This window comes from Sorex araneus, chromosome 6 (genome assembly GCF_027595985.1).
Source record: "Sorex araneus isolate mSorAra2 chromosome 6, mSorAra2.pri, whole genome shotgun sequence".
NCBI lineage: Eukaryota > Metazoa > Chordata > Mammalia > Eulipotyphla > Soricidae > Sorex > Sorex araneus.
Genome location: NC_073307.1, coordinates 111,340,739 through 111,367,496, shown reverse-complemented (window position 1 = coordinate 111,367,496; position 26,758 = coordinate 111,340,739). Strand labels below are relative to the sequence as shown.

At 46.8% G+C, this 26,758-nt stretch overlaps 1 protein-coding gene across 2 annotated transcripts in view; it reads right to left on the bottom strand.

Moving 5' to 3' along the window:
- Positions 1-7,280: 7,280 nt before the first annotated feature.
- The window catches only part of SWAP70 (switching B cell complex subunit SWAP70), a 77,792-nt gene continuing 58,314 nt past the window's right edge, over positions 7,281-26,758 (bottom strand). For both annotated transcript variants that reach the window (XM_055143997.1, XM_004613608.2), the window contains 9 exons: positions 25,200-25,427; positions 23,596-23,742; positions 22,625-22,733; positions 20,816-20,997; positions 17,555-17,662; positions 15,196-15,362; positions 10,828-11,026; positions 8,749-8,845; positions 7,281-8,432 (listed from right to left, as the gene is read on the bottom strand). In XM_055143997.1, the coding sequence (XP_054999972.1) occupies positions 8,326-8,432; positions 8,749-8,845; positions 10,828-11,026; positions 15,196-15,362; positions 17,555-17,662; positions 20,816-20,997; positions 22,625-22,733; positions 23,596-23,742; positions 25,200-25,427 (1,344 nt within the window). In that variant the 3' untranslated portion in view covers positions 7,281-8,325. The remainder of the gene's footprint in view (positions 8,433-8,748; positions 8,846-10,827; positions 11,027-15,195; positions 15,363-17,554; positions 17,663-20,815; positions 20,998-22,624; positions 22,734-23,595; positions 23,743-25,199; positions 25,428-26,758) is intronic.

Below are 26,758 nucleotides of genomic sequence, written 5' to 3'. Positions count from 1 at the left end.
GACAATTGGCCCATCTGGAAATATCTGGAAGAATTCTGCTTCTAGAATATGTACTTATAGGGGAGCTGGGGGCTGGAGCAATAGCACAGTGGTAGGGCATTTGCCTTGCACGTGACCGACCTGGGTTCGATCGATTCCTTGATTCCTCTGCCCCTCTCGGAGAGCCCAGCAAGCTACTGAGAGTATCTCACCCGCATGGCAGAGCCTCGCAAGCTCCCCGTGTTGTATTCAATGTGCCAAAAACAGTAACAGCTAGTCTCACAATGGAGATGTTACTGGTGCCCGCCCAAATAAATTGATGAACAACAGGATGACAGTGACAGTGACAGGGGAGCTGGGAGAAAAAGAAACCAGGACCAGAAACATCAGGCTGATGGCCCATCTCCCATGTGCTGAAACTAAGAAAGGAAGGAGCAGAGGAGATGGCCAAATCCTTCCACTCACGATGCCTATGCACCCCAGGAATTTTTACACAAAGTATACAGAGATAGACCATATGCTTCTAGATAAAACATTTGACAATAAATCACAAAGAAATTTTAGAACAATTTTTTTGAAGTTATGCATCCCCAAAGGGGCCCTAGACAACCGAAACAAGCCTGTTTCAGAAGCCCTGTCCTAAAGGGGTGAGCGCCCCCTATGGACCGGCTGTACCCTTCTCTGCACAGGCAGGGCTGGATCAGCTGGTGTCCACAGCTAGCCAGTTCTCCCACTGCAGGGAAGAAGGAAAAGCATCTCAGATCGGGGATGTCGGGAGTTACTATGTGATCACAGCCATTTCCAGTACCCCTGAAAGGGCCACTTTTTTCATCAACACCCACTAGGTCTCAACACCCACAGTCTGACTTCAGAATCCACAGACTGGCTTTGCCCATTCTAGCCCCTCCTGGGAATGGAGTCCGCAGATTTGCCATTTGCCTCCTGTGCTCTGGGGTTCCTGCATGTGACTGCAGTGGTGGCTCATCTGAAAGACTTGTATCTTGTTTGACTAGGTCGCACTTCTCCAATCTCTTCTCTAGAGGTGGGCATTTGGGCTCTTTCAGGTTGGATATCTCTTAAAGCTATGTGAAACCTCTTGGTAGAGTCTAGTGGGGGCTGGGGGGGCTCACGTGCCTCATTTCTCTCAGAGTGTAAGTGCTGGCACCTGGTCTTTAGCCTCAGAAGACCCTACCCAGTAATGTCCCGGAGCTGACGGCTGTTCCGTGTGAATATCGGCATTAGGAAGGAGGGGCGGGAGAGATACTATACAGTGGGTGGGTTACTTGCCTTAGACATAGCCTCCCCGGGTTCGACCTCTGTCACCCCATACTGTCCCCTAAGCCCTCCACATGAGTACCACCATGTGTGCCCCCCCCCCAAAAAAAAGAAGAAAGTAGAGGGGGAGAGAGGAAAGATATATCTTAAACTGATCCCAAGACCGATTCTTTCAAACAGCTTTGAGTGCCTTCTAGGAACCGGAGAAGTCAGGCAGAGTCTTGTCCACCCAGCTGTGAGGCCGCCCCAGGCCTCCTCGTGCCTCGGGTCAGCTGTGCCTCCTGACCCTTCCTGGGAAGGAGGCCCTGCCAGGCCCTGCACAGCCCGCCTGAGAGACCTGAGTGTGCCTCCTGCCCTGCCGCGGCTCTGACAGCCCTCCTCCTGCTCGGGCCCTCGAAGGAGCAGTCAGGGTCACTCTGCCTCGCAGACACAGTGCATCCCTTCAGATCCAGGTCTGAGGGGATCACAGCCCAAGGACCCACACAGAGGGCACCGCAGCAGCTGCCTCACCCACCCAGACCTCACAGGCACTCCCTTCCCAGGTCCCTCCTGACACCAGCAAGGCCCATTCCCGGGACGCCTCCAGGACCAACTGCGTGGTCTCAGTCTCCCGTCATTGCCATTTTGGGCAAGCTGGGGACCTTTTTCACAGGGGAGTGGGGAGGGGCAGTCTGTGAATTACAGGGCACTCAGCCGCCGCCTTGGCCTCTCCCTGTGAAAGGTCTGTAACTGCCAATTGTGATGACCAAAAATGTCCCCAGGCATTGCCAGATGTCTTCTGGGAGGAAAATATCGTCCCAGTCAAGAACCACGGGAGAGGGAAAAAAAAAAACCCAACTCAGTTTAAAAAGTCCTCAGTCGTGTGTGTTCTCTCCCTGGAGCAGGAGCGATCTGCCATGCAAGAGGCCAGAGCCAAGCCCGACGGCCTGGGCCCGCTCAGCACAAACAATCAGCTCATGCCCGCAGCCACAGAAGCCAAAGCAGGCCCTGCTGTTTGCTCTGCTAAAGCTGCAAAAAGAAACCGAAAGACATTAAACGACACTTTGAGCAAGCGTAGGTCCAAGGACTTGGAGGCAGTGGCCACTTGAGGGAGCAACCACCTTAGCAAGCTCCTGTGCGTGAGCTGCTCTCCACGGGCCACGCTGTCCCGTGCTCGGGAGTCACGCCAAGCTCGACACCCAAGTCCCACGGCGTGACAGCAGTGGTTTGGGGAGACCAGACTCCCAATCAGTGTTTACGGGAAGTGTCCTTAAACCCGGCTTCATCTCATCCTATGACAATCCATACACATTCCATGACAAGCCTTACGCTGCTCTTCCATAAACTCAGGGGGTTAAAACTGGCGACAGAGCAAAACTTTGCTTACCTCCTTCCATGAGCACCAGCACTGCCTCGACAGCTTACACATGGAGCATTTTCTTCCAAAACAAAAAAAGGAAACCTAGAAGTAACTGTCTGTCAGATGAAGAATAAAACTGCACTGGGGGCAGGCAGGAGAGGCTGGACACTCACTCTGCAGCCCTGTTCAACGCCCAAGAACAGAGGGGAACCTACTGCCACGAGGGAGGCAGTAGCCCCCGGATGGGGCCTCCTGACTTTGACGATGCACACACAGAGACAAGGCCCCACCTGAGTTTAAAAATCAACCCTAGATCCCATTATTCACTCTGCCAGGGGCCTGCCCAGAGGCAGCCGTGGCACGTGGACTCCAAAACAAGGCTCACGGGCTTGTGTGGCGACATCCAAACTTATAAAGGAGGTGCACCTGTCTGTGCTGACGTGCCCAGGTTCAAAGAGGTTTAAATTGAAAGAGACTCACCTGCTTATATTAAAGTGCACACGTGCTTATATCGGGGAGTGGGCCCGAGGGACAGACATCTCACTGAGCACACATCGAGGAGCTGGCTGGGGGGTTCTTGGGGTTTGCAGGCACATTCCTGCAAACTGGCAGCACTTACAAAAGGGCTTCTAAACAATATAGACGTTTCTCAAAAATCTAGAAATCTAAAAGTAGAGCTCCCATTTGACCCAGCAATACCACTTCTGGGAATATATCCCGGAGATGCAAAGAAGTACAGTAGAAATGACATCTGCATTTGTATGTTTATGGCAGTACTATTTACAATAGCCAGAATCTGGAAAAAGCCCAAGTGCCCAAGAACAGATGACTGGTTAAAGAAACTTTGGTATATCTACACAGTGGAATACTATGCAGCTGTTAGAAAAAATGAAGTCATGAAATTTACATATAAGTGGATCAACCTGGAGAGTATTATGCTAAGTGAAATGAGTCAGAAAGAGAGGGACAGACATAAAAGGACTGCAGTCATTTGTGGAATATAAAGTAACATAATAGAAGACTAACCCAAGGACAGTTAAAATAAGGGTCAAGAGGACTGCCCAACAGCTTGATAGCCAATCTCATGTTCTGGGGAAAAAAGTAGCAGGGATGGAGAGAGGAGCATTAAATAAATGATGGTTGGAGGGATCCCTCAGGATAGTAGATGCATGTTGAAAGTAGGCTATGGACCAAACATGATGGCTGCTTGTTACCTATATTGCAAACCACAATAGCCAAAAGGACAGAGAGAGTAAGAGGGAATGTGCCTGCCACGAGGCAGGAGGTGAAGAGGTGGGAAGGGGTGGAGGTGGGGGGAGGGATACTGGGAACATTGGGAAAGGGAATGGGCACTGGTGCAGGGATGAGTACTTGAACTTTGTTTGACTGAAACGCAATCATGAAAGTCTGTAAGTCTGTAAATGTATGTCACGATAATTCATTAAAATAAAAACAATTAAAAAATAATTTAAAATATAATAAAAAATAAAAATAAAAACAATTAAATTTTTTTTTTTTTGGCTTTTTGGGTCACACCCGGCGATGCACAGGGGTTACTCCTGGCTCTGCACTCAGGAATTACTCCTGGCAGTGCTCAGGGGACCATATGGGATGCTGGGATTTGAACCCGGGTCAGCCGCGTGCAAGGCAAACGCCCTACCCGCTGTGCTATCTCTCCAGCCCCCAATTAAATTTTTTAAAAGAAAGAAAAGATAAAGGGCTTCTAAGTGTCTGGTGACCTGAATTTAGCTGTGGCTACTTCCTGGAGGACAACTCTTCATTGCTAGACACTGGTGGTAGAGGAGTGTGTGTGTGTGTGTGGTGTGTGTGTGTGTGTTCCTGGTCCTACAGGGCTATAATCATTGATGAGATTCAGAGAGGAGCGCAAACCTTTGTTTGTGTGCCTTGCTGCCAAGAACCCCTTATCCAGCACTAGAGGCTCGCAGGGCTTAGGCTCTGCCTGTGGGTTGACAAGTCTGTGACCACGCCAAGGTGTGGGCTCAGAGGCTCCTTCTGGTTCTGTGCGTGGGCACTCCTGCCAGTGCCCAGGGGAGCAGGCAGTGCTGGGAATCAAACCTGGGCCTCCCGGATGCTCTCCTGCTCCTAAGGAGTTTTTTAGCGATATTTTTGGTTTGTTTGTTTGTTTTTTTTTCCTGTAAAGAGACAGAACAACAGGATGACAGTGAAACAGTAATAGTTTTTTTCTGAGCCTCCTTCAGCTGTTCCCAGTGAAGCACATCCTTCCTCAGCTCTGCCCTCTGCTCCAGGATGCTCAGCGCCCGGGACAGACTGACCACCCCACATGGCACAGCGCCCCGGACAGACTGACCACTTCACATGGCACAGGCTGGTGCAGCCTGACTTTGAGAGCCTGGCTGCAAAGGAAGCAGGTCAGCCCGGAGCAGGGGGCGCAGGGCCGGGGCCCACAGGCTCAGTGCAGGCCGCCCAGCCCTCTCCTCAGGGCTCAGGAAGAGTCTGGGGAAGGGGATCAGCTAATCATCTGATGAGGGTGCACACATCTCGGCACTGGCGGAACCTTCGAGAAAGCTCTGCTGCTGGGTGTGCTCACCACCGCCTGGGCCCCTGCAGCAGCAGCTTTACCTGTTCTCCGTCTGGCTCTGATCCCAGTACCTCAGATTCAGGGGACATCCCTTCATGGCCTGCCATTGCGTTAGGGGTGGGAAAGGTGCTTGCACATTTCTAGACTGTAGGAACAAAGAGATGGTTCTTGGCATGCGACCACCCTCTGGGCACTGCCCAATGGGCTGAAGCTTTCTGTAAAAGAAAAACTTGAAACATTCATTATTCCACTCTTGATTGCTCGCTATTAACAAGTGGGAATCTTATCGGAGCAAGGACGGTTCAACAGCTGCAAATCAATGTGCTCCGCCATACTAACAAAATGAAGACTAGGGGCTGGAGCCATAGCACAGAGGGCAGGGCGTTTGCCTTGCACACGGCTGACCCAGGTTTGATTCCCAGCATCCCATATGGTCCCCTGAGCACTGCCAGGAGTAACCCCGGTGCATTCCCGGGTATGGCCCCAAAATTAAAAACAAACAAAAAAAACCCTATAAAGAAAATGAAGACTAAAAGTCATCTGATCATCTTGACACAGAACAAGCATCTGACAACTTTAAATGCCTATTTATGATTTAAAATACAAGAGGCCAATGTGCACTGATGAAGGGACAGGTGTTGGAACACTGTATGACTGAAACTCAATCATGAACAAGTTTGTATATCTCACAGTGATCCAGTAAAAATTAATTAAAAAAATAAAATGCAAGAGGTCAGATAGTACAACACTTAGGCACTTGCCTGGCATGTGGCTGCAATTGTAAGCCTGGTTTGAATCCTGGCACCACATTCGGTGCCTGAAGCACTGCCAGGCATGGTCCAAGCCTGGTCCTAGATGTGGTCCCTTGGGGTGGGGGGCAGGGAATCTCAACCAGCCTGGTTTAGAAGAAATGTATTTCAATATAATAAAGGGCATATATATACGAAAAGATCTCAGCTGATATAAATAACAGTGAAAAGCTTGTTGTCTTAAGCCAAGAAAATAGCAAGGATTTCCACTTTCCATTATAGTATTTATATTATTTATCCAATATATTATTTATATCATTATACAGTATAATATGTTAATATTATTATATATGGTGTAATATATAATATTAATGTTATTATATGATTTATTCAATTTAGTATTTATCCAATATAGTTTTGAAAGTCCTGGACAGAGCATGGTGGTTGGGGGAAAAAATTCTAATCAGAAAGGAAAAAACTGTCACTATTTACAGATAAAGGGATATCTATAGGAACCAAGAAATAGCTCAGTGGACTCTGCGAACAGGAGGCCCAGGATCGATCCCTCATAACTGAGAACTCCAGTACTGGCCCCACGTATTAAGCCAGTAGTAGTCCCTGAAGACTACTGGGTGTGCTCCCCTCACCCACTAAAGGTGTTTGGGGACCAGAGTGACAGTACAAGTGGCAGCATCTAACCCTGGTTCAATCCCTGAGCAGAGCCAGGAGTAAGCCTTGAGAACTGCTAGGTAGCCCCAAAACCAAACCAAAAAATTTATCACATTTTTATAGAGTAAACTCTAGTTTACTACATTTTATGTTGTAAACTCTAGAAGCTTCATTAAAAAGACAAACAAACAAAAAAAACCCTGTTGGAACTAATTAAACTGGAGCGATAGCACATTGAGTAGGGCATTTGCCTTGCAAAGTGCAGCCAACCTGGGTTCGATTTCTCCGTCCCTCTCGGAGAGCCCGGCAAGCTACCAAGAGTATCCCGCCTGCACGGAAGAGCCTGGCAAGCTACCCGTGGCGTATTCGATATGCCAAAAACAGTAACAATGAGTCTTAAAACGGAGACGTTACTGGTGCCCGTTTGAGCAAATCGACGAACAATGGGATGATAGTGACAATGACATATATGCACATAGGTATATAAATGTTTTTAAACCCAAATTCCTAGAATATAGAGCTTATAAGTTGGTGTATGCTGGAGGTGGGAAAAAGGGAGGTCATGGGGTAAGACAACTGAGTGAACTACTTTTGGTTAGTACTTTCAGTAAACTAGAAAAAAAAATTACACTCATGGTTTTATAAATAAAGCGCATGTTTTTTCTGTCACTTTTTATTCTTACTGAGTCCATTTTACTAAAAAAAAAGAGAGAAACATACAAAACATTTTATTATGTCTTAGAAAAATTAGCAAAAAATTAAGAAAGCATATTACATTGTACAATATTTAGATAAGAATGTTTGAAAATTATAAATATTTGTTCCCTCTCAACAAAGCACATCATAAAAAATACATTTTATAAACTTTTTCTCATGTATAATTCCTATAAATGATCATATCCTGGTTTATTAAGGAAAGGGCCTAATTATAATAAGCATTCACATACTCTGGAAACTTTTCTGTACAGTAACTATGAAAGAAAAACAAAAGGGTAAAAAAAAAAGGGGGGTCTATCATTTGATGCTAAGACCATTTTAGATATTAGAAGGAATTCAGTTAGTATCAAAACACCATTCCAAATAAGATTTGTTACTTTTACTTATGTGTTCTGATTCATAAGCATCTATGTTAGCCAAAGCACCATGGAAGGGATTCTGGCCTCTGAGAGAGGCGGCTGCGACCAGGACATCAATCACTAGCATGGTGCATTGTACAGAAAACATCTGCACAGATGCATCTAAGGGCTCTAACCACTGAGAGCCACATCCAGGTCCACGTATGTCCACGTCATGTCTTATGGAGCAACAATCAAAGGCATGCCCAGCAACTGTCATGGGATGGCAGGTGTACCAGACGATCTATTTCTGAAATAAGCACTTGGAGGAGATAGAAGCTCTGATCGTCCAGTGATTCTGAGAACCTGCTCCTTCCAACCACGGCAGGCAATGGCACCCACTGCAGTCTGTGTACAGCCTTGAATCTCAGAGGGTTCAAAAGGAATTTCCAGAAGCTGGTATTTTTCAGAGAAAGGGTACAGGGCTTGGTGATGTTGACTATTTCTTTCCCTTGCAGGTAAGCACTTTATTTGCAGGTAGGTAAAAAAGAAAGCTGTCTTAGGGTACTGGCCCAGAGTATCCTAAGAGGACCTGGAAGGAAAAACAGTTAGAAGCATCAAAGCCAGTTTCTTTTGTCTCCAGCAAAAAGCTTCCAGCTACACCCAGGATCTGCTTGCCCGTGGGCCGGTGCTGTTTCGTCACTCAGTGGTCTTTTTCTCTTTCCAGCTCTTCTCTCTCTCTTCAAGTTCTGCTTCCGTGAAGGCCGCAGGGCCCCAGTTAGTGATCAGGTGGGGGTTTTTTGAACCTAAGAGACAGGTACACTTTAAGTACACGAAGTATTATCTCTTTCATAAATGATCGTTTCTCCACAAACGAAACAGTAAATTTTCAATGTGATCTCTTCTTTGAGGAACACTTGGTCAAGACAAATAGAAAAAAATATATACAAATATTAATTAAACCCAGCCTTCTTATCTGTCCAGTGGCCAGTTTTTCAAGTGAAATCTACAGTAAGTAGCTTTATCTGGGCAAAGAAAGTCTTCGCTACCCACCCCCATTCAAATACAGAAATAATAATGGAATAAGTATATAATTACATGATTACTCCAAGAATATGTTACCTGGTTCTATCAATCGAATCAATCCTTCGTGCTGGGCCACTTTGTCTTTCCAGCTCTTAGTTGTATTCGTTGCCATCTCTAGCTTCTTTTTAACTCCCTGGAACAAAAGGAAATTTTGGACTACGCAAATGCACAGGTAGTGGAAGAGCTAAGTAACAGTAAGTGGGCTCTTAACACAGAAAAACCTAACTTACCTGATTACAGTTGAACGTATGAGAGCTTTCTGTATCACCAACTGCCTCTAGGCTCTACATCCCATTATCCTTCCTGTCCACCCAGGATGGCCCCCCTCACAGGCTGGCACCAGGTAAGGAGAGGGCACCAGACGGGCACTGGGGGAGGACAGGGCTCTGCTTCCGGTGTGCTGTCCTCTCTGAGCAGTGCCTCTGGCGCTCTAGACACTGCCATACCCCCCATGAGTTTTATGGACACTCACCTATGGGTAGTGCCCCAGAGGACAGCTGCCCAGTGAGTTCTGCTGTATAAAAACACCTCGCTGGGTTTTTCTGCTGTGCAGGGAGTTGAGGTCCTGCCCTCTCCAAGGAAAAGACCACAGTACTAGGGTTAAGTGCAGAGCAAGGGGCCTCTTCCAGATGTGCCCCTTCCCTGGGAGCTCTGCTTCTATTCTATGTCAGCCACTCCGGGGTTCTCTGGGCCCATCGCCTGTTACAGTTAAAATTATTTATTCCGAACTTCTCTGTTCCAAAGACTGTGTTACTTCTTGTCTCTGACCTCATTGCTTACAAAATCTTTCTTAAGAAGACAGAAAAGAGTTAGGTACATAGGATACCCCAAGCACCCCCCCCCAGCAAGGCTGGAGCACGGTCAGGTGTGGCCCCAAAAATAAAATATCTTCCTCTTGTTATTTCCAGTCAGGCCAAATCCTTACTCTAGCAGCTTATAATGAAACAAATATTCAATGTCTTCTAAAAAGTGCATGTGCAGTTAAAACTGGAAGATACCATGTTGAGTGAAGTAAGCCGGAAGAAGAAAGACAAACACAGGATGATCTCACTTATCTGTGTTATATAGAATACTGGATGAGGGGGCTGGAGTGATAGCACAGAGGACAGGGCGTTTGCCTTGCACGTGGCCAACCTGGGTTCGAATCCCAGCATCCCATATAGTCCCCTGAGCACTGCCAGGAGTAACCCCTGTGCATCGCCAGGTGTGACCCAAAAAGAAAAAAAAAATACTGGATGAGGAAATGTACTGTAGTAAAAGGGGGATGCCCAGATAACCCTTGACCCCAGATCACCCTTTTAGAGAGGAGAAAGACAGAGAAAAGGGGCCAGGGTGATAGTGCAGCAGGTAGGGCATTTGCCTTGCACGCTGCCGACCCAGGTTCAATCCCCGGCATCCCATATGATCCCCAAGCACCGCCAGGAGTAACTCCTGGGTGCAGAGCCAGGAGTAATCCTTGAGCATCGCTGGGTTTGACCCGCCCCCCCCAAAAAAAAAGACAGAGAAGGAAAGAAATCAAGTGGGGAAGAAGAGAACAAAAAGTAACGGGTGAACAGGCATCAGGGCTAGAGTTATACTGGCGATATGGGCGAGGGGTATAGCCATAGACCCAAAACACAGACTCAAAAAAACGGAAAAACTGAGATCTAAGATGTAAGCACTGGAACTGTGCAATGAACCTGTCAAGTTGACAGGCAGGGATTGGGCTGGGGAGGGGATATGGGAACACTGGTGGAGGGAAGTCCACACTGGTGGCGGGATTGGTGTCGGAATAGTATATGCCTAAAACTTAACTGCCAATCACTTTATAAATCACAGCTTTTTAAATAAATAAAAAAATACCCATGCCAGGGCTGGAGCGATAGCACAGCGGTAGGGCGTTCGCTTTTCATGCGGCCGACCCGTGTTCGAGTCCTCCACCCCTCTCGCAGAGCCCGGCAAGCTACCGAGAGAATCTCGCCCACATGGCAGAGCCTGGCAAGCTCCCCGTGGCGTATGCGATATGCCAAAAACAGTAACAAGTCTCACAATGAGAGACGTTACTGGTGCCTGCTGGAAAAGGTCGATGAGCAACGGGATGACAGTGACAGTGACCCAAGCCAGGGCCTCACCCACCTCGTACTGCTCCAGCGCCTGTTTGCGCTCACGCTCCAGCTGCTCCAGCTGCGCCATGGCCTCCTGCAGGGCCTGCTCCTTGCGCACACGCTCGTTCTCCAGCTCCTGCTTCTCGGCCTCTGTGTTCTGAATGGCCTGTTGCTGCTCCAAGTGCCACTTCTCCAGCTCGGCCCTCTTGGCCGACTCCTCCTCCAGCAGCCTGCGAATGTGCGGGGCCGTCAGGGGCCCATTGGCCTGGGCCCACGTCTCCAACTTTCTCCAGTCTTGACCACCCCCCCTTTGGCCTGAGATATTTTCACATGACCCCAATATGGAGGTATATAAAATAGGCGTGCAAATCAAACACTGCCTGATAATAATAAGAAAACGTATTTACAGACAAATTTTAAGAGGCTGGAGAGATAGTACAGTTGCCTCGCATATGGCCAGCCAACCCTCATATGATCCCTGGCATCCCATACGGTCCCCCAAGAACTGCCAGGAGTTATTCCTGAGCAGAGACAGGAATCACCTCTGAGCATCTCAGCGTGTGGACCTCTGGCCAACAACAACAAAAATTTAAGACTTAGGACTGAAGCGATAGTACAGTAGATAGAGCATTGCCTGGCACATAGTCAACCGGGTTTGATTCTGGATACCTGGTCTAGTTTCCTGAGCCTCAGAAGGAGTGATCCCTGAGCACAGGGCCAAGAATAAGCCCAGAGCACTGCCAGGTGTGGCCCCCAAACAAGCAAATAAATGTTTAAGACTCTTGGTAACAATCGCCCCATGCCATCAGCAACCTACAGTTTAAGAAGCTAAGCAGCAGGCTGAACGGATCTCCCAGGCCATCTCCTCCCGCTCTCTCACACCTCTCTTTTGTACAAAAACACAAGACTCCACAAAAGCCCATGATTCGCTAAGCTGGCAAAGGAGACCCAAGGGTCCTACCCAAGCTCTGATTCACCCCCCTTTATGAAAAAAAAAAAAGTGAAATAACACTGAGAGGGGGAATTAATGTATCATAAACTGGGCCCCTGAAAGCTGAAATGCATTTTCTCAATTAAACCTCACAATAACCATTTTGCTATTTGCTATGTGGAGCTGAAGAAAGAAAGGCTCAAAGGCAGTGGGATGTGGTTGAGGTCTTCACCAGGCAGGAGGGAGAACAAGTCTGAAACCTGCCTGGTTGTACATTAAAAATTTTTCATTGAGTAAAAATGCACTAGCAAGAAATAAGCTGAGTGGCCACAGTGATAATACAGCGGGTAGGGCACATGCCTTGCACTTGGCCAACCCAGATTCAATCCCTGGCATTCAACTTGGTCCCCCACGCCTGCCAGGAGTGACCCTGAACAAAGAAAGGAGTAAGCCCTGAGCACTGCAGGGTATGGCCCAAAACACAAACAAAGAAACAAAAGAATGAATAAGCTAAGAAAGTAATGAAAGGAAGGGAAGAAAAAGCTAACAAAAGGGCTGAACAGTAGTAGAAACCATTTGTTGAACAACTTCTCTTTTTTTGGTGATGCTCAGGGGTTACTCCTGGCTCTGCATGCAAGAATTACTCCTGGTAGTTCTCAGGGGACCATATGGGATGCCGGGGATCGAACCTGAGTGGCCATATGCCCTGCCCACTGTACTATCACTCCAGCCCTTGTTGAACAATTTCTAATGCCAGGCACTTTACTTACCTTCACTAATAAATTATTATTAAGAATTGCATTTTCACAGGTGAAGCAATTCAGAACCAAAGGATTAGGGGCAGGAGAGACAGAATAGCAGGTAAAGGCATTTCCTTCCATGCAGCTGACTCGGGTTTGATCGCCGGAACCCTGAGAGCCACCAGGTGTGGCCCCCAAACCCAAAACCCTGGGGATGGGGAGGGGACAAAGGATTTCAAGGTGTGCTGCACTGCACAAATACTAACGAATTTGAACCCAGGTCTGCCTGACTTCAAAAACGACATTTTCATTAACTTATCTGAGAATATGCAGCAGGGAGGTGCTTAAAGATACCAAATGCAGCCCAATGTCTAACAATGCAGCTAGACAACCCGTCCAGCACAGGACTGTCTCGAACAGCTTGTGCATCGGAATTATGGTAATGAGCCACAGGCAGGCCAGCTACTAGTAGCATTTACTCTTCTAGAACCAACAAAGGAAGTCAAGTAACAGCATCTAAGACCATTTTCTCTGGCCACCCATAACTCCTTCATCCTCAGAGCCCCCACCTGCATCATAGGAAGAATTCCCTCTACCATGCCCTGCAAGGTGGTATTCCAACTCTGCTCATGTACTCACACTTCACTGATCCTGCCAGCTTACTGATGTGCCCATAAGCTTCAGTCCTTAGAAATGTCTTCCTCTCAGCCAGAGAGAGACGTCAACAAGCCAGAGCGCATGCTTTGCTTACAGAAGGCTGGGATTCAGTTCCTAGCACCACAGACGGTCCCCTGCACATCAGCAGGATAATGAGCCGGAAAGAGTCCCTCAGCACTGCTGAGATGGTCCAAAGGGAAAAAGAACGTTCTCCTCGAACTAAGGAGCTCTCAAACTAAGGCTGACCCAATGCTGTAATGCAGTTTTTTCATTCAGAGTTTGAAGATTGTGCATTTCTATGTTCTTTTCTCGACACCAGGCAAACACAGTGAATGGAAGAGAGTGGGACATCGGATTCAGGCTGCTCAGTGGCTATGTGTCTGGGACACCTGTCACAGCAGGCATCTTGGTGGCAGATTGGACCTGTCTCCCGCCACAAGCCACAGAGCCCTCCTGCCCCTTAGCCACCAGGGCTGCACAGATGCTCGGCTGAGCAGACACCTGCTATGGCTACAAAATGACTGACATAAAGTACCAGGTTAGAGTGGCGGCTGTATCTTGCTGGGGACAATACTCAGGTTGGTGATGACAGGAACGGAGGTGATATGTAATGGTGAGAAGCATTCCCTCCCCGCCACTGGACCCTTCCCTTGGCCTGGGGTGGGCTCCTCCACCTCCCTTGGCGCCTGCCTGCATTCCATGTCTTCAAACTACTCACGGCCCTCGCAGAAACTCTGTTGCTGCTTCTGCTCCCTCAAGGTGGTTCCCCTGGTTTGCAAACAAGGTTCCTGACCCAAGACTGTGTCTCTCTTCGCTCACTTATAAAGAAAGGAATCAGAGTGACGCCCTCACCTGGGGTTTGCTGATGATAATGCAGGCTGGGTGCTTAGAACCATGTAGGGGAAGCTGAATAAAAGTCAGTTCATATGCTCACAGGGGGACTATACAGCTTCATATGTCCTGGATATTTCAGATTTCGTATAGATTGGGCTGCTCATAAGGGTGTGAGGTTTGGGGATCTTTGGTTTGCTTTGGGGTGGCACCAGGCAATGCCCAGTATCACTCCTGGTAGTGCTCAGGGGACCAGGCATCACCAGGCATCAAACAAGGGCTCACATACTCCTGCCCCTTGAACAGCTTGCCGGTACCTAAGGGAGGTTTTGGTGGTTATCACAGTGGAGGAAAACCTTGAATCTTTTCAAATGAATTACTATAAATTGCCAAGTTTTTGTTTTTTTTTTTAAATCAAGGTTTCAGAAACATTATTTTTTTCTTTTTGGGTCACACACAGTCATGCTCAGGGGTTACTCCTGGCTCTGCACTCAGAAATTACTTCTGGCGGTGCTCAGGTACCTTATGGGATGCCAGAGATTGAACCCAGGTTGGCCACACGCAAGGCAAATGCCCTACCCGCTGTGCTATCGCTCTGGCCCCAGTTTTGGAAACTTTTTTTTTTTTTTTTTGCTTTCTGGGTTACACCTGGCGATGCACAGGGGTTACTCCTGGCTCTGCACTCAGGAATTACTTCTGGTGGTGCTCAGGGGACCATATGGGATGTTGGGAATCGAACCTGGGTCGGTCGCGTGCAAGGCAAACGCCCTACCTGCTGTGCTATCGCTCCAACCCCCCAGTTTTGGAAACTTTTAAAAATAAGTCCTCAAGTAAGAATTACTTACAAATATCATCAACCCTTGAATTTTTTTTTTCAGAGATTATCATCAACCCTTGAATGACCGAATGGAAAATGCTATTTCCTTCTTATCTCTAGAAAAGTGGCCACAGCCCCCCGGCACCACCTACAACTTCCCTGTTCCACAATAGGGTGAAGAAGCCAGGCTGTCTGGGAGAGGACTCAGGCCCCTGCACAGTCCAGAGCAGAAGCAACAGTGCATGAGACCTCTCTCATGACAGGGTCTGTGAGGAGCCTCGGACACGAGCCTTCCGCTGGCCCAGAGTGACAGCACCTGCCAGTCGAGTCCCCGGGGGTCTCTGCCAGCTCCTCCTCCACTGAGCCCCAGAAAGCCTCTGAGTCCCCGGAAGAAGACAGCACAGCGCATGAGGGGTCTGGCACCTGGCCTGCAGCTTCCGCACCGTCTCCTCGTCTTGCCGCGCCTGCCTCTCATCTTCAAGCGCCTCCTGCAGCTTCAGGTACATGTCTTCCAGCTCCCGCACCCGCTGCAAATACTGCTCCAGTTCAGAGGACTTCTGAGCCACCTGCTCTTCCATCTGCTGTCTGATCTGCAGGGACAGAAGGGTCATGCTTATAGGTGACTGACTGGCCCTCTGGGAGAGCCCCCAGCCACCCCCCACTCCACTGCAACACTGTCCTGGGGGCTTGTCCTCAGCCCGTGGGGCTGCCTCTCAGGGTGCAGGCTGGGCCCATCAGCCCTTATCTGGGGACGGATGAAGCAAGAGAACCACAGCCAACCCCAACGTCAAGACCACACCCCAAAAATTCAGGGGCACAAACTACAACCCAAGCACTGTTTTCTGGTCCAGGGAGCCTCTACTTAGATTTTTCCTAGCTATTTCTTTTCCAAGCCAGGGCTCTTTGAGAAGGAAAAATAGATGATATTGATAATTATACCAGGAAGGCAGAATGTGTTTCAAGCAAACCCCCTTCAACTCTACATTCTAGAAATTAAAATTAGAAAAAAAAAAAGGTCCAAAAAAAAAAAAACACAACAACAGGTCCTGAGAGAACTCAGAAAGCTGAGGTAAGCCCTCGTTCCCACCTCGAGGGCCGGCAGGCTGGTTGCTGGAGAGAGAAGGTCTCCAGAACAGGAGTCCCGATGCCTGGCACTGCCCGGAGAGACCCCTAGTCATAGAGTCAAGAGTACCACCAGGTGTGGACCAAAAAATAAACAAATAATAGTATCCCTGTGTAATCTTTACTACCTTAAAGACTGTACCTTAAAGCTACAGTCTCTCTACCAATGGTCTTCTCTTAAAGGAATGACTTATACCATGAGAGCAGCCAAAGGGTTAAAATAAAGAGGAATAAAAAGGAAAGATTACTCTCCAGCCGCTCTGCCTAGCTCCACTCCCTCCCTGAGGCTTTCCTAGGCCTGAAGGAACCCAAACAGGTTAAGTTAGTGTCCTAACAAGCTTATGCATTTTCCCTTCTGGGCTGAATACATTCAAATCCCTGCCTACAAATTAGGACCAGGACAGCCCCAATGTAGTCTTCACCTAGGCACGTGTCTGCGGTGGATCAAGTCTCTCCCGTGCACTGGCTGACTTTATTGTAAGAGTCATAAGGGAGCCGATGACAGGCGCCTCATTTATAAAGAACAGAAAACAAATGCTCAGAAGAAGGGAGGAGGAAAGATCTGAGTGAGAGCTGCTCTCCTTACGTCACCCCTTCCTTCCTCTGTTCTCTGATAACATGAACACAGACAGCCAACTCAGCTGCAGCAACAAAGTCACTAAAGAAAATGTCATGGGGGCAGCGGGGGAGAGGAAGAGGGTCTGGCGCCTGAGCGATAGTAGAGCGGGTAGGGCGCTTGTCTTGCACGCAGCAGAACCTGGGTCTGATCCCCAGCATCGCCCAGGGTCTCCCAGGCACCTCCAGGACTAATCCTGACTGCAGAGTCGGGAGTCAGGATTGAGCATGGCAGGGTGTGGTCAAAAACAAAAACAAAACAAAACAAAACAAAGTCATATCTGACTCAGGGCAACAGACTCAGCACTCTCTCACGTATTATAACCCAAAGTGAGGAGACCTATGTTCCAATTAGCCAGCAAACTGCCTAAAGCAGCTGCACTGGAGGCCTCCTGGTACCAGAACCTTTAATGAACCAGAGCTGCCAAGAGCAGCAGAGTTGAATTCATAACAAAATCTCAGCTTTCTCCCTTTGCTCATTACAGAGCAATGGGCATGGAGCGTCAGCTTACTATTTATTTCCAAAGTTATTATTTTCCAAGCCAGGGCTCGCTGAGAAGGAAAAAAGATGCTATTGATAATTATACCAGGAGACTTGTTGTTACTATTTTTGGCATATTGAATATGCCATGGGTAGCTTGCCAGGCTCTGCTGTGGGGGTGAGATACTCTCGGTAGCTTGCCAAGCTCTCCGAGAGGGGTGGAGGAATCGAACCCAGGTTGGCTGTGTGCAAGGCAAACGCCCTTGCCCGCTGTGCTATCGCTCCAGCCCACCAGTAACAAGTCTCACAATGGAGATGTTACTGGTGCCCGATCGAGCAACAGGATGACAGTTGACAGTGACAGAATTATACCAGGAAGACAGAGTGTGTTGCAAGCAAAAGAAGGTGCCTAATCAAGTGATAACCGTTAGTGGATGAACACACCAATTATTTCTCCCAAACCCTAGCATCACAGTGGCCGGATGGCCATGATCCAGCCCCCTCCCCTTCGGGCTGGCTCTGTGTGCTCGAGCAGCGGTGCTCCCTTGCCCCGGGGGGACTCACAAGCTTCTCCCGCTCCAGCTCTGTGCTGAACCTGGCCTGCAGTTCCACTTGAGTCTGAAGGCGCTTCTTTTCCTCTTCTGCTGCACGAGACGCCGCTTCTTCCAGTTTCTACCAACAGAAAAACAGGAATAACTACACTGAGGTGCACGCAGAGGGAAGACAAGGTTCCAGACCAAGTGACGAATTCTTGCTGTGTAGCTTTGTCATTTCACACAGTCTTTTAACACTTTTATGAGAGCTCAACTTCAAACAGCTTGACTTGAGAAGCTTCAAGAACCCTTTCCCCTGCAAAACAATCACTGATGAAGTGGCTGGGGTGACAGTACAGGGGGTAGGGCAATTGTCTTGCATGCACCCAGAACCCCATATGATCCCCTGAGCCTACCAGGAGTGAGGCCTGAGCACAGAGCCAGGAGTAGTAAGCTCTGAGCACAGCTGGTGTGGTTGCCACCCCCACCCCCGCAAAAAAAAAAAAAATTAAACACAAACAAAGTCATGGTAGGAAGTTTTTAGACCTGAAAACACTCTTTGGGGGGAAAAGCGGGATTTTTTTTTTTTTTTTTGCGTTTCGGGTCACAACCAGCGATGCACTGGGTTTTACTCCTGACTCTGCACTCAGGAATTACTCCTAGCCGTGCTGGGGGACCATATAGGATGCTGGGAATCGAACCCGGGTCAGCCACGTGCAAGGCGAACGCCCTACCTGCTGTGCTATGACTCCATTCCCCAAAAGTGTAAATCTTGAGAGAAATCAAGAGGAGGATAGCTTCTGCCAATGAAACCAAAGGCGAGCTAGATGCCGGGGCAAGAGGACGTGGCAAGAGAAACCCCCCTCATGGTCTCCTGGGGCCCGGGTTTAAATAATATCAGGCTGTGGGGAACCTGTGCAAGTCAATCGGAGTTCCAACAGCCGGCAGCTACAGTGAGACCAGAGGAAAGACACCGAGCACCGCAGACAGTCCGGAAGGGGCCTGTGCGCTTGCGCAGGGCTGAGCATCTGAGCCGTGGGTCCGAGGAGCCACACTCAGGTCGTGCTATAGGACACAGACCTTCCCTCCGACAGCCTGTTCAGGCCTCTCAGCAAACCTATGAGCAAACACTGTTCAAGTGAATGTGTTAATAACCTAGAATTAGGCCATGTATTTGCAACTCTTATAAGATTTAATAGACTTTACCTAATTTGGAAGAACAAATAATCATAGTCAATTTTAATAAGTTACTGTATTGGAGGGCAATTGGGGCCACACCAACCTATGTGCAGGACTTAATCCTGGCTCTGTGCTCAGGGATCGTCCTGGCAGTTCTCACGGACCAAAGACACGGGGTTGGGGATTGAACCTGGGCCATCCGCATGCAAAGAAAGTGTACTCTGTACTAACTCTCCCGCCCCATAAATGAATAGAATTTTTAAAAAGAGTCTGCCTACGTCATCTTTTAATTTTTAAGAGAAGTTTTAGATTCTAATAATAGAGAAAAAAGTACAGTGGTTTCCCATATACTACTGCCCCCTCGAGCAGAAACACCCCCCTCCACCCACACCCCAATGGGACAACGCTACAATGCTATAGTTGGCGACTCTCCAGTGAGAACCATAATCCCCCGCATACAGTTTGCCTTAGAGTTCATTCTTAATATTCTACACACTGTAGAATGTGTATCATAGCATACGAAGTATCTTCATTGTCTTAACATTCCTCTCTGCTCCATCAATTTGCCCTCACCCCAATATTTTATTTTGCTACTTGAAGGTGGGGGTGGGGTTTCGGAATCACTCCTGGTGGTAGCAGAGGACCAGGCAGTACTCGGGAATGAACTTGCATGCACGCTAGTCTTTTGAGCTATCTCCGAAGCCCCACTAAAATTTTTATTTCTACTTTAAAATATATATATATGTGTGTGTGTGTATATATATATATTAATGAGGACTGGAGCGATAAGCACAGCGGGTAGGGCGTTTGCCTTGCACACAGCCGACCCGGGTTCAATTCCTCCGCCTCTCTTGGAGAGCCCAGCAAGCTACCAAGAGCATCTTGCCCACAGGGCAGAGCCTGGCAAGCTACCCATGGCGTATTCGATATGCCAAAAACAGTAACAACAAGTCTCACAATGGAAATATTACTGGTGTCCGCTCGAGCAAATCGATGAGCAATGGGATGACAGTGATACAGATATACTTTTAAAAATATATATATTAATTAGGACTGGAGCGATAGCACAGCGGGTAGGGTGCTTGCCTTGTATTCGGCCAACCCAGGTTCGATTCCTCTGTCCCTCTTGGGGACAGAGCTCGGCAAGCTACCTGTGAAGTATTAGATATGCCAAAAACAGTAACAACAAGTCTCACAATAGAGACATTACTGATGCCCACTCAAGCAAATCGATGAACAACGGGATGACAGTGCTACAGTGCTATATTAATTTGGGGGCCAGAGAGATAGCGTATGGATTAAATAACATGCTTTGCATGTGGCCAACCCTAATTCCGTTACTGGGCAGTGCTCTGGAGGCCCCCGAGCCCCACTGGGGTGGCTCAGACAACCCCTGGCATTGCAGAACCCGCTTAATAAGTTAGAGAATTTTATTTCTTGCCAAAGAAAGGAAATAGAAGATTATTAAAGGATCTGTAATAAGTTACATATCCCAAACAGCTGAAAGTCTAATTCTATAAAACTAGCTAAAGGGGAACTAGCTTAATAAACTATAAACTATAAGCTATCTAGGAGGGCCGACTCTTGCCACTTCTGCCAGCATCCCCAGAATGCAGAACAGGACACCAACACGCTCCTGAGAGGCAGAATTTAAAAGGGTATGAGAGGGGTCTGAGCGATAGTACGGCGGGTAGGGTGCTTGCCTCTCGGATGGTCAATCCAGGTTCAATACCCAACATCCCACATAGTCCCCTGACTCCGCAAGGAGTTATCCCTGAGTGCAGAGCCAGGAGTCAGCTGTGAGAACTGCTGGTTGTGGCCCCAAAACCAAGATGATGATGATGATGATGACGAGAATGATGATGATGATGATGATATTAATAGAGGGATGGAGAGATGGCTCCATAGGTTGGGCACAACTTTGCACCAGGAAGCTTGGTTCAATCTCCAGCACTGTGAAAGAACTCAGTTGTAAATAACATGGACAGCATGATCGCAATATATGAAGATTGCATTACCTCCCCGGCCCCAGAGGCCCTCCTACTTAGAGGGGTGAGGGATGCAGTGGGAACAGAACCAGGGAGTTCTCGCCCATCCCAGAGCTCAGCCCCACCTTCCTCACGCTCTCCAGCTCCTGCTGCTTGTTTTCATTGGCAGCCTGCAGCTCCTTCATCTGCCGCTCCAGCTCTTCCTGCTCGGCCAGCAGCTTCTTCCGGAATTCCTTCCGACGCTGCCGGGCCTCTTTGTGTGGCGGGGAGCTGCCCAGCTTCAGCAGGTGGATGGTAGAATGAATGGCTGCAGAGCGTAAAGGAAGAAAAGTGAGACCCTCTCCGTGCTTCGGGAGCCCTCCATGGGTAGGACACCAGCAGAGACCCAGTGTGGATGCGGGGCTGCCCCTGATGGCCGGGTCACCCGTGAGCTGGTCCAGAGCTTCCGAAAGCACCAGCCTCCTCGGCTCTAAACAACAGTGTTCTACTGTCTGAGTCTAAGGATGGTTTTTGTTATGCCACAACCTTTTTTTTTTTTTTGGCCTTTTAGGTCACATCCAGTGATGCTTAGGGGTTACTTCTGGTTCTGCACTCAGGAATTACTCCTAGAGGTACCCTAGGGACCAGGTGGGATGCTGGGAATTGAACCCGGGTCGGCCTCGTGCAAGGCAAATTCCCTACCCGCTGTGCTATTGCTCCAGCCCCGTCACAACTTCTTTATCCACTCATCCCTGGCTGGACTCTTGGGCTGTTTCCAGATCTTGGCTATAGTAGTTTTGAAGTGAACATAGGTGACCAAATATATCTTCAAATTAGTGTTTTTATATGTTTTGGGGATAAAGGCCTAGGAAGAGAATTACTGGGCCCTATGACAGTTCTATTTTTAACACTTCGAGGTGTAGATCTTCATACAATTTTCACAGAAGCTGAACCAGTTTACACCCCATCAAAATTAGATACGCATTCTTTCCCTCCCACACCCCCAATTCCCAGCCAGCACATTTTGCTTCTAGTATTTTTAAATATGAGGTGAAATCTGATTATGACATCTCCTTTTGACTCATATTTCCCTGATAAACAGCAATGCTGAGGGCCAGAGCAGTAGCATAATGGGTAGGGTGCTTGCCTAGCACTTGGCTGACCCAGGTTTGATCTCCAGCATCCCATGTGGTCGCCCAAGCTCCACCATGAGTGATCCCTGAGCACAGAGCCGGGAATAAGCCCTGAGCACTGTTCAGTGTGTCCCCCAAAACAAAACCAAAACCAAAAAAAAACAAACAAAAAAGTGATACTGAAAATGTTTTCATGTACCTGTTAACTTCTTTGAAGAAGTTAAAAACTGGGGATTTCCTATGGAAATCAAAGATCCTATTAAAAATATGCCTGTCAAGGTAGCACGCTGGGGCTGAAGGAGGGGCAGGTGGGAGGAGTTTGGGGACTCTGGTAAGAGATGACACTGGTGGTGGATCAGTGCTAGAACATGATATGTCTAAAACCCACCTATGAATAATTTTGTAAATAATAGCCCTTTAATAAAATTTAAAAGAAAAAGAAACAAAAAATTCTAAAACTCAGTTGAAGTATTTGAAAACCAATGCATAATTCCTCTCTGCTTTATATAGCACCAAAACTAAAGATGGACACTTTAAAATTTCTTTTTTCCTTTGTGATGGGCAAAGTCATTAAAGGGGAATTCCAGACTCTAAGTAGTAAGAGTAAATAAATCTAAAATGTCCAGTTTATCACTTTCCCCAAGTTTATTAAGCAAATGGAATTGACAAAATATTCGTAACTCCTCTAAAATTTGTTTTCTTCCAGCTCTATGTCACACGCAAAAATAACTATACACAATGAGAAAATAAAACCACTATCATATCTTTAATAAGATAGAGTCGGAGCTCCCAATACGTGACAAACAATGAAAATGACCTTACCCTGAATCCACTCCTGTTTCTTTTTCTTATCTGAAGCACTGATCTCAAAGGTCTTATCAAAACATTTTATGAGAAAAAGGCATTTCTTTCCATCTTTGTCAGGCAAGGACTAAAACAGAAAGCAAAATTAGTTCTTTAAAATTTTATTTTGAGGGGCTGGGGAGATGGCTCAAAGAGCTGGAGTGCAGACTTCACAGGTGGGGCCCCTGGAACCGCGGTTCCCCACACACCAAGTCAGGAGAAGCTTCCCAGGACCGCCAGGGGTGGCCACAAAAACAATATATATATTAAAATATGTTTGCAAATCACAATGCCCATAAGGAGGGGGGGCGGGGAGTGGGGAGAGGTGTGATGGGAGGGAACCTGGGGACAGTGGTGCTGGGAAATATACACTGATAGAGGGATGGGTGTTGGAATACTGTATAACTAAAATCCAATCATGAATGGCTTTGTAATGCTCTAAATTTTTTTTAAATAAATAAAATAAAAAATAAATTTAAAAAATAGTTAATCTGACACACTACAATAAAATATGTGAAGTCACTTCTTTACAGAAACTACTAGGCATAAGGCATCCTAAAGTCACTCAAAACATTCAAAAAACAAAGCCTCGATTGTTTAATTCCACTCAAACTGGTCCATATTTTCTGCTATAGTCATGTCTTCAAGTGTTGTCCTGCTGAACTTGCTTTGTTTCCTTGTGTGACGCCTCAAATTACAAAAGGAATTTATTTACACGTATAAATTAAAGAGATTTAATCCCTACACTATGTCCACAAGTATAAGGTGAAAAAAACAAGATTTTTACCAGTTATTTGTAATTTTTGGTGCAAAAACTATAGGAACTGCATTCCTCAGTCTCTTCAGAAATGTTAAGGGTTATTTGTAAGACTCCAGAGAAAGGAAGGCAGGCGCCATACGGGCAGCAGGGGGCAGCAGCAGACAGACCATGCAAAGGACCAGCGCCTCACCTCCACACAGCAGTTCCCATCCAAGATGATGTCTCCTTTCTTATCTTTCAGATCCTCGCTCACGTAGTAAGAAATTATGTTGGGTTTTAGTACAAACCAGCGTTCAGTCCAATTTTTCCGTTTGTGGCCTTTCTTCATCATGTAACCCTATAAAAGATGATGACTGGTATAAATATCTGATATAAACATCTTTCTTAGAGGAACTGACACCTCCTTGATATTCTCGCCTGCTCTGCTCTGTAGCTTTGAATACAAGGTATCAACGGGTCTTGCCCTCTATCCATGGATCACCTCCTGAGGATCTGTGAAAATCTGTGCACTGACCAAAGTTTGCACCAGTGCAGGCATGAGAGTACAGCAGGAAGGGCGCTTGCCTTGCATGCGGCCAACCTGGGTTCAATCCCTGGCACCCCATATAATCCCCCTAGTTTCACCAAGCATGAACCCTGAATACATAGCAGTAATTTAGCCTCAAAGACATGTGATTCAAATTTTACCTCAGCAAATGATATATTATGCCAAAGCCCTTCAGAGTTATTCAAGCATAGACTGAATCTATAGATGCTGAGTCTATGGTAGATAGTACAAACCATACAATATATGAGATTTATCTGACTTATCTGATTGTTACACTAATTTCCAATCATATTGCTTATTCAGTTTCCTAATCCTTGGACACTTAAGCAAAAGCTATTTCATACCAAAATTTGTCTGCAATCCAAAATCCTACATCCTGCCATTCTAATGGTTCAGAAACCACATCTCATACCTCTCTATCATTAAACCTATAGTGACACCTTAATTTATGCTTATTGGTAAGTTCTATTAGGAAAAAAAAAAAGAACAACAGAGTTTGGAATATGGCTCCAAGGATGGAGCATAAGCCTGGCACAGCATCCGAGCACTACAGGGGTGTGGTCCAGACAGCCAGAGACCAAACCACACTACTGGGCATTATGGGGTGTGGACCTTGGGGTGCTCCCTTTCCCCAGCCCTATTAAAAAGAGCCAAAACAGGGGTTGGAGCGATAACACAGCAGGTAGGGCGTTTGCCTTGCACGCGGCCGACCCGGGTTCGATTCCCAGCATCCCATATGGTCCTCCAAGTACCACCAGGAGTTATTCCTAAGTGCATGAGCCAGGAGTAACCCCTGTGAATTGCCGGGTGTGACCCCTCCCAAAAAAAGAGCAAAAACAACAATACCACCTACTGAGCAAAGAAACCACCAAAGTATGGAAATCCTAAATTCCTAAATCAAAGTTTTATTCAATATAATAATTGAAGAAATTGGAAAGGTCTCAAAAATAGATAATACATTCTATTGAATAAGCACTAAGCTTTCTACATGGAAGGAAGGAAGGAAGGAAGGAAGGAAGGAAGGAAGGAAGGAAGGAAGGAAGGAAGGAAGGAAGAAGAAAGAAATGGCAAGTAGAATGATCAGAAAATAAATTAGTAAAAGCCAATTTGTGACTGCTATAGGATTTTAACTTATGTAAATAATGAAATTAAAACCACTTAGTACAATATTTTAAAAAAAAGAATCTGATTTCTTTCCCACATGTCAAGTTTCAAAGTGAAGACAAATACTGTTACCATAATCTTACCTGTTTCAAGACATCTAATATAAGTTCATTAAAGACTTCATTAATTGCCATTGCCACCGTCTGCCGATCCATGCCTTTGCTAAACTGTCCATTCCCAATAAGCTCAATAAGTTCCCATGCAGAAAGTCCATCCTTACTGTCATCGAAGTTGATTTTATAATGTTCAAATTGTTCTTGCTGCCAACCTCCTCCCATAGCTTCTGTAAGTTTCTTAAGTAGATATTCAATCTATAAAAAGAATGAAAAAGTTAGTTCTTGGTCAAAAAATTTTTAACCTTTAGATATGTATGTGTATATCTAGGACTTTTAGCTATATCTTTATTTGTACTAATATCATAAATTTGTAAAATATTCTTTTTTTTTTTTTTTTGGTTTTTGGGTCACACCTGGAGATGCACAGGGGTCACTCCTGGCTCATGCACTCAGGCATTACTCCTGGCGGTGCTCGGGGGACCATATGGGATGCTGGGATTTGAACCCGGGTTGGCCGAGTGCAATAGCTGTGCTATTGCTCCAGGCCCTGTAAAATATTCTTTTACAGTTCTCAAAGTGTTCCTGCCGCTAAAACACTATTGTAATCAATGTCTGTTAGAAAAGCTTATTAAATCCTAAAATATATACATTTTTGTTCAAAGATTACTATTGAAATGTGATAGTTCAGCAGGCCGGACATTTGCCTTACACACTGCTGACCAGAGTTCGATCCCTGGCATCTCATATGGTATCCCAAGCACCACCAGGAGTAACTCCTAAATGTAGAGCCAGGAGTAATACCCTGAGCATCACCAGGTGTGACCCCAAAAGAAAAAAAATATCAGAGTAGTTACACCACACAGTGAGTCAGTAATAATGAATGAGAAACTGATCTCTCTAACTACTGCAATGCTATCAAACCCAACATGTCCACAAATGTTTCCGCTCTGCTGTCTGAATGCCTGCCCTTCTAGTACTGATTTTAGTTAGGAGCAGAACACATCCAGCCACATCAGGAATCCTTGTTCTCCAAACCCTCACAGCTAATCCGTGATAAGATTCTACCACATTTATACCCTGGGGCAGTACTGTTCAAATTAAAGGGTTTTTAATGGGATGGAAAATATTGAGATCATCTATAGCTCATAGCCCATTTGTTTTGCTTTGTTTTTATGCCGCACCCAGCAGCGCTCAGGGCTTACTCCTGATTCTACACTCAGGGATCGCTTCTGGCAGGGATCAAACCCAAGTGGGCTGTAGGCAAGGCAAGCACCCTACCCGCTGTACTGTATCACTCTGGCCCCATAGCTTATAAAACAAATACTGTCTATGACAAGTTGTGTATGTGCTAGGTAGTAAACTAAAACATCTCCCCTGTGGGTTGCAGTCAAAGGGATAAAAAGCTTTTGTGAGGGGGCTGGAGCAATAGCACATCGGGTAGGGCGTTTGCCTTGCATGCGGTCGACCCAGGTTCGATTCCCAGCATCCCATATGGTTCCCTGAGCACCACCAGGAGTGATTCCTGAGTGCATGAGCCAGGAGTAACCCCTGTGCATCGCCAGGTGTGACCCAAAAAGCAAAAAAAA